The sequence below is a fragment of the Sinocyclocheilus grahami genome, unplaced genomic scaffold, assembly GCF_001515645.1.
Source record: "Sinocyclocheilus grahami isolate Dianchi unplaced genomic scaffold, SAMN03320097.WGS_v1.1 scaffold292.1, whole genome shotgun sequence".
Classification (NCBI taxonomy): Eukaryota; Metazoa; Chordata; class Actinopteri; order Cypriniformes; family Cyprinidae; genus Sinocyclocheilus; species Sinocyclocheilus grahami.
The window spans coordinates 128972-137415 of record NW_015505471.1 but is presented as its reverse complement, the minus strand read 5'-3'; the positions used below and the strand labels follow the sequence as shown (position 1 = coordinate 137415).

Here is an 8444-nt window from a genome sequence, read left to right as displayed (position 1 = left end):
ATCAAACTTGACAGAGGGCTGTGGGCTGAACTACTAAATCCAACTATATTATAATTTAATCAAATTAAATGTTAAAACAAAATGATAAATTAGAAATGAAGATATGCTTCAATGGCGTGTTTCCCCCCTCTATTTCCCCCCCTACAAAAAAGTGGAAATGGTGGGCCAAATTAAAGGTCATCACGGGCAAGTTTTGGAAACTTTGCTCTGTTTGACACAATAAAGTCCCACTTTTGTTTCACATTATGACAGTAAACAGGTTGCAAATGCCACTTCATGTTGACTTTATTTCAAAAGTAGCATTTACTGTTATTGAAGCATATTTCCTGGAAGTTATGCATCCAACCATCAGACAACCGGGCAGTATTTCAGATACATGTATTAAAATACATATTTGAAATACAAAATACTATTTTGTATTTGAAAGCCTTCGGCAAAAATCAAATGTAATTTGTATTTAAATACATTTAAGATGAGTATTTTTGTATTTTCAAAATACATAAAATACTTCGTGCCAGTCAACCTCTTTATCAGGGTGCTGATTTAGTTCAGACACACCCCCTCCTCCAACCCCAACATTCATCAGGTGAGCTGCAGCTGTACAACTCCATTCAGCATTGGGTGAGTGAGTGACTTTTCTGGAATAAGATAAGGTGAGGATGTCATGGTCAATTGTACATGTTGATTAAAGTTAAAATAGTGCATCATTCAGATTTGCCGTCAGTTAACATGAAAGAATAAAAGAGCACTGTCAAGGGACAAGGTTTTAATAGTTAATCGGTTGTTGTTTTTTATCAACTAGCTTGTCAAATGTGTTTAAAGCATTACTGCATGTTAGGGCTGGGTGATAAGACGATACATATCATGGCGATGATATAAAGTGTGAATCAATGGACATTTTTCTAAATCGTTTACATAGATAGGCCTGTTGGGGAAAGCAAATATATCCGTGCAGCTTTTAGTGGGCAGGAATTATTCATTCATTCATTCAAAAGGAAGCATGGATGAATGAGTAATAGAATGTGATGTGCTTGGTAATAAGTGTATATGTGTATGTCCTTTATACTTTTATGGCTCTCAATAGATTCAGTGGTTGGAGTTGGGTTAATACTCCTTGACAATTTCTGTTGCTACTTTCTGATTAGGTCTCTGGCTACTTTTAAAATCAAAACATATTGATGATTTAATAATTGTTGCAATGCTAAAATGTTTGTTTTCAACGTCCAAATAGGTGTCCAGTGATTGATAAATAAATATTTGATTTCGGAATATTGTACCCTAATTGAAGTAGCTGTTTAAATAGGATCATGATTTTACATACCATTGCATGAATGACTGCCTGACACATAATATATTATTATATTTATGACTAACAATCAAATGATTAAGTAGTTAGAAACTAGTTGCTATGAATTCAGGTGCCATCAGTTGTCTTCTTACGAATGACTTGTTCGTCATTGAGTCAGTGCTGCTGATGCAAAGTAGGCCCTTTGTTACCAAACACCAAGTAACTAAATTAGGATACAATTATGAGTCATTCGCAAACTGTTAAACATTAAACTGTTGGTTACTTTAAAACTAACCTTCATCTGGGAGATCACAGTGATATGTGAATATTTGATCTGTTAACTGATTGCATATGTCAGATTCATTGCATGACTCGAGCAGAGAAAAGCTGCTGCTATCAAACATTGTTCACAAACATCAGTGTATTGGTGAAGAGATAGATCAAATAAGCCGATTGATGGAAGGTTTGTGAATACATTTCATGCTCCCTTCTAAAAGTATTTTTTAGTATTTTTAAAATACAAAAATACAGTAGTGTATTTTGATACTTGGTGTGGCTGCTGTATTTTGACGTTTATTTTGATACACTTAAAATGAAGGTATTTGGTATTTTATTTTCAAATACATTTTGATGTATCTTTGCCCAACCCTGACCACAACTATCTAAGTGTCTCAAAGTTTTACTTTTTTGCTGTTTATTATATAAAGAGATACATTTGAAAACAAAATCTGATGATTTTTAATGGGATGCAACACAAATCTAAAAATAATTTTGATTGCATGTCACTGCAAAAGTCTGTTCTCCTCTGCTGGGTTCATCTGTAGTGCTTCAATTGACCTGTAGGGAGCAGCATCATATTAGAAACTGGCTGATGTGACTAAACATTTAGTAAAACATTGAAATCCACAATCATTAGATAAAAACAGGTAGGCTATTTATTCTAAACTGATCATTTACCTGACTATGCAACTGTTTTTGGCTGTCAAATGGGGTCATTTTAAATTCCCATATTGATAATGCATATGTATGTTTGGTTTACTCGGCATATTAAAGCATTTCAAGACTAATCACCCATGAAAGAGCTATAACCATCTGATATTGTCTTACAAGAAACCCTGAGCCGGGTGTGGTGACCCCGAGGGGGAAAGTTGGATTGGAGGATAAATCTTTGTCCAAATCATTTCTGGGTGAAGGAATTTTCAAAAGATCTAAAAAAAAAAAATAAAAAAAAATCAATCCTCTAATTCTGCGAAGACAGATTTGCTGCCTAATGCCCAAAACAAACCTTTAATTTCTGGTCACATAGTGCAGATTTACTAGAGTCACAAGGCGTCTGAAGTTGTAAACCTACAGAGGGAGTTTTAATAGTGAACTATACGTCTATAAACAAAAGATGCACATTGAGTCTGGAATTGATTTTCAAAGTTTAATTTTTCATTTGATACAAAAGCATTCTTAAATAAATTCATTTTTGTTCAGTTTCTTAGTTTTTACAAAGATAAATTAGCATTTCATAACACAAAAATAACACATTATAACTACAAACATCAGTTTATGTACAAATCAATCCAGAAGTCCTTCATGAAATCCAGGACTGTACCACCTGCATGTGAGTTTTTGAGGCACTTTTTAAAGGTTTAAGAGTTTATCATCGGTCAATACATTCATCGACCCTACGGGAGGCCCGTACGGCACGGTCAGTGATTGTCATATGTCATATTCAGAGTGAATGTGTGTCTGACAGCACAACCCCCCCCCCCCCCCCCCCCCCCCACCCCCCACAAAACAAAAGTCCCATCATAGCTTTGTAATATCAAAAATAGACAGTAACTAAATAGTGAAGGAAATCTCTGCACAATAACTTGTGTTCACGTTTTGTTGAGTTTGACCTGTAAAAAGCATTCACAGAAACTCACTTGAGCATTGTGACGTCGTGCAAGACGTAAAACGTTAGCAAAATGTTAACAGGTAAAGTTAGTTAGCAACCTCTACACATACTTCTGACATGCCATTGCACACTTACTTTCTGCTTCAATATTTCTCATTTCAAATACAACGTGAACGTAGCATTAACAAGTCTCGTAAGCATGTGTGACGTGTTGCGAGGTAAACGGCGCTGATCGCTGAGGAGTAAAGAACTACGTTTCCCAGAATCGGTTGAGTAGTTCGTCCACGAAAACGAAGGCACTTCAGTGAGAGTTTGACGTAGTGCATATTTACACGGAAAAACTGCTGCACCAGGTCCGTCCAGTGTAAGATCATCTTAAGAACATTTCGCGAAAAAGTGAATGAACGATCCTCCGTCGCCTCCGTCTCTTAATCACACAACCGTCTCGTTGCCTTTGCCCGGTTTGACCCAACCGTTGGCGGTCCGTTTGACGCGACTGTTTCGCCCAGTGTGCACGAGTCGGTGGGAACATCGCTGCCACGTGTGAAGCGTTTTGGCAGACCAAACCCACATTCCCGACGTGATTCCCACCAGCAGAGACATAAAAATCCGCAGCATCTCTGCTGCCATGTACGAATCCCTCACCGACTGGCGAAAGTCAGCCCAATTAGAGATTTCGTAAAAGTAGCACGCAATGACGCAAGTGGCTGGCACCGTGTAAAGCACTGAAAACACACCAATTTTTACCATGAGCCGCTCTAGCTTGTCCGTCTTAGTCCCGTCCTTTTGCAAATTCGAGCGGATCTTGAACAGCGCAACCAAGCCGGCGGCAATAAACAGCGTCCCGATTACCAAGTACGTAAACAGCGGAGCAACTACGAACCCAGTGAGCGCATCTAGGTTCTGGTTGCCCACGTAACACATCCCAGAAAGGTCGTCAGCATCCACCAGCCGCATGATGAGGATGACGATGGTCTTGACGGCGGGAATGGCCCAAGCTGCGATGTGGAAGTACGAACTGTGCATTTCGATGGCCTCGTGACCCCACTTCAGCCCAGCCGCCAGGAACCACGTGAGCGTCAGGATCACCCACCAGATTGAACTCGCCATGCCAAAGAAATACGTTAGGAGGAAGACGATGGCGCAGCCTGTGTTCTTCAACCCCTCGTGCACTAGCACGGGCACAGCCGCTTCTTCCAAGTCGCAGGAGATGCGCTCGCGACCAACGGTCAGCCGGACGATGTAGGCCACGCTGTAAATATTGCAGCACATGCTAAGGAAAATAATAGGCCGTTCCGGATAGGAAAACCGCGAGGAGTCCACTAGGAAGGTCAGGACGGTGAACGTGGTGGAGATGAAGCAGAGAACCGCCCACACTGCCATCCACACATCGGTAAAGACTTTGGACTGTCGCTGGTACAATCCCGTGTCATATCCGCACTGCAGCGAGCAGCTGCCGCTGCGCTTGACCCATGCATACTTCTCCACACCGTCTCCCAGCGCCATGCACTCCTCCTCCTGTGGCGGCATCGGCCGGACGGCGTGAAACGGCAGGTCCTCGTCGCCCGGACCCTCCATGCACATGTGGTTCTGGTCGTTGTTGGGCGGGAACAGGCTGCAGTTCAAGAGCTCCGGCCACACAAAACCAAACTCCTGCAGGACCGGAAGACACTTCCTTTTTACAGACAAGCACATGCTGCCACACGGGCCGATCGGGATGGGAACCTTTTCCGTACACATGGGAACGTAGACGGAGCATAGGAAGAACTGCAAGAAAGCAAAGCCGGGGAGAGGATTAGATATTTGCAAACACACAAAATATGTCTTGAAAAATCAGGAGAGCTTCTAAATTGACGTGCACGAATTTGTGCTTTTCACACGTGTTTTCTAGTAATGCATGTTTTTAGAAGCTCTACAGGAGAAAAACATTGGTCTGTCGAATCACGTGTGCAGCATCAGATTTGTTTTCTAGTATTGCATCTTTTTCGAAGCTGTAGGCCTAGAGAAGAACATTGGTTTGTCGCATCATAGATATGCAACACATGCCATCTGCAGTTCTTCTAGTATTGCATGTTTTCAGAAGCTCTACTGGAGAAAAACATTGCTTTTGTTGCATCATCAAATGTGTTTTTTAGTAATGCATTTTTTTTCAGAAGCTCTAATGGAGAAAAACATTGCCTTTGTCACATCACGTGTGCAGTATCAATGTGTTTTTTAGAATTGCATGTTTTCTAAAGCTCTTAATGAGGTCACATTATGCTTTGTCACATTATGTTTGCAGGTGACACGTGCTGCATGTCTAATTGTTTTTCTTGTATTGCATGTTTTTCAAAAGTTTAAATGAGAAAAACATCAATTTGTCACATTATATGTGTGCAGGTGGCATGTGTTGCATGTCTAAGTGTCACAAATGAGTGCTTTTCAAATGTGTGATTCTAGTATTGCACTTTTTCTGAGGCTGTAAAGGAGAAAAACACTGGTTTGTCACATTATATGTGTGCAATTGGCATGCCTAAACGGCACAAATTTGGGCTTTTCAACTTTGTTTTCTGAAGCTCTAAAGGAGAAGAAACCATTGGCTTGTTGCTTTATACACGTGCAGATGGTATGTGTTGCATGTCTGTTCCAAGTGTTTGTGAGTTTTGTATGTTATGGGTGTACGAGTAGGGAAATTCTGTGATGCAGGACTGCTCTCATAAGAGGAAGCTACAAACTTGTGCTGTGGTCACATACACTTCAAGAAATCAACAATTGTGGATTGAAAAACATGCCTCAATATGCCATTTTCATATCCAAGAGCAGCTTTGGGCAGAAGTGCTCTCGCTTTAAGATGTTTGTGATAACCGGGCAGCATCTAAAGCAGCTTTAATCACGAGATTCTCCAGCAAACACACACGGGAATCCGAGTGGGAGGTTTCTTCTCTGCGCTGAATCAATAAAACAACAACTGCCTCTGTCTTCAATACTCACACACATATACACACACTTACAAGGACTTCATACTGTCCTCGAATTAATCAACTTGGAATTATGCTTATTAAGATAATTAATATATTTATACACTTACAGAAAGCTCCTAGTGTATTAAGAGATCATTTGGCCAGTTTATGAACGCCTTTCACTAATACAGACCAGCACAAGTTCGTTTTAAGGCATTTATTAAGACAATTCCAGGAATCTGGTCGTCACAAGTATAATGAGACAAACACACTGTGTGTAGAGCCTGAGTACAGTGTGTGTGTGTGTGTGTGTGTGAATGCAAATTCTGGGTAAAATTCTGAATTAGAAGTACTTGATTGGAATGACTGTTTTACATTATTGTTTGTAAACATTACTGGCACCTTAATAAAAACCGTAATAATAATAATTATCATAATAATACTAATACTAAAAAATAATGATCATTAAAATTATTATGAAACATTTGAATCTTTCCCTTGTCACAATAATTATTAATAACAATGATAAAAATAAATGTTTCATATATATTTATATTTGATATATTTGTTTGAAATATTACAATTTTGTAATTTATTATTAATCATAATTTTATAAAGAATATTTTTTATTATTGTGATTATGCGTATTACTATAAATCGTTATTTTAATTAATTGTTCCTTTGTCACAATAATGATTAATAATTATTTTGTAATTATATTGTTATTTATCATAGTGATTATTGTTTTTATAATGTAATGAGGATTTTAATAATAATAATATCGTCATAATGTTACTGCTTTTCTGATGTTGTTGCTTTCATATCATGTCAAGATTTAAAAATGTGTGTGTGATGTGTAGGATCTAGTTACAGTGTGTGTGTGTGTGTGTGTGTGCTGTGAACTCTCACCTTCAGCTGGCTCGAGCAGCCGTACTGTATTAACGGTGTGAATGTGGTCAGTTGCAGCTCGGCGTCGGACTGCAGCACGTTTCCCACCAGGTTCGGCATCTTGGTCACATTGTATCCGAGATCCTGACACATGGAGATGCGGATCGGGTCGCAGCTCATCTCCTCCTCGTCCCCAAACGCGTGCGCAAGCGCCACGGCGAGCGCCAGCAGCGCGAGCCCGAAGCCGAACCGAGCCATGAATTCCAGCGCGAGCTGTTACCGGAGTTCAGACGCAGTCTCGTGCCAGAGCGAGAGGGTCCGTTGAAGTGTGAAACACAATCCATGATAATATCTTACATTTCTAACACAAATGATTTCATTTCCAATGTGTTTTTTTAAAACAATATTGCCCTGCATGTAGTTACAAAGGTTTTTTTCCTGGGTTATGCGAAATTTAATAGGGAACAATTTTGCAAACATTATGGGAATGTTACTTTTGAATGTTCCCTGGCCGTTCTGAAACAAGTAGCAACGTTTAAAAAGTGTAACAAAACTTTAACCTTACCGGACCATTCGGAGAACTTTCCCTGTTAGATGTTTTTTTCCTTAAAGCTAGTTATTGAGTGTAGTGCAGCAGGGATCCAAACTCTGATTAAAGTGATCCGTGTGAAGAAACTTCTCTTTTGGACGGAGATTTGGGGGTCTGAACCCAGATTACAAGCGTTAGATTGATGCGTCTCCTCCCTCTGTTTCGCCTCACTGGTCACTAACTATCAGAATAAAACCCCCTGCCCGACACCCGGCCTGCTCCCAACCCCCTCCCGTGACCCTGACGAGCGGAGGTCAGCAGTAATTAGCAGGTTTTAAATGACAGACTGAGAAAAAGGAGACAAGCAGGCTGGTATCCGTGGAGCAGCTATTAAAATGGTAATGAGCCGATAGATTGTGCTGCAATGCTGTCAGGACGACTATCCCAGCAGCCTTCAGTCGCTTCAGCTGATTGTCCGTGAATATTCTTAGCAATCAAGATGGTTGTAGAATGATAAACATGATGCACAGTATGCAGTGTGTGCAACACAATAGTCTGCTGAGAGACATTAGTGCTTCAGTGTCGTTTAGTGAAGCCATAATGACTTTAAATGAGCCTAATGTCTGGATGTGTGAAACACAATAGACTAATTCAGAGTCATTAGGAGTTAATGATGCACTTCCAAAAATGCTTTAAAATGTGCCATTTAAATGTGTAAATTAAATAAATAATTGCACTAATATCAAGAGGGGTTATGTTAATCACACAACAGCAACAGCAATCAGTAATGATTAGGTTTTAAATGGCATGTTTGGAAAGTTTCCTCTTGCACCATTGCACGCTCTTCCAGTCGTTCATTCAGTCATTCTCCCAAATGCATGCACTAAGTGTTTGGATCCAGGTTGAGAAAGA

At 39.9% G+C, this 8444-nt stretch overlaps 1 protein-coding gene across 2 annotated transcripts; it reads right to left on the bottom strand.

Annotated features, from left to right (window-relative positions):
* Window positions 1-2561: 2561 nt before the first annotated feature.
* LOC107600811 (frizzled-4-like) lies at window positions 2562-7316 on the bottom strand. 2 transcript variants are annotated; one of them, XR_001610843.1, is made up of 3 exons: window positions 7025-7316; window positions 3071-4943; window positions 2562-2573 (listed from the first exon to the last, which is right to left on the bottom strand). XR_001610843.1 is itself a non-coding variant. In XM_016292781.1 (2 exons), exons 1-2 carry the CDS (start codon window positions 7259-7261, stop codon window positions 3609-3611), a joined length of 1572 nt encoding a protein of 523 aa, XP_016148267.1. In that variant the 5' UTR covers window positions 7262-7316; the 3' UTR covers window positions 3059-3608. The 2 variants fall into 2 exon arrangements, 1 of the variants encoding a protein (XP_016148267.1); XM_016292781.1 differs by lacking the exon at window positions 2562-2573 and having other exon boundaries at window positions 3059-4943.
* Between the last annotated feature and the right edge of the window lie 1128 nt (window positions 7317-8444).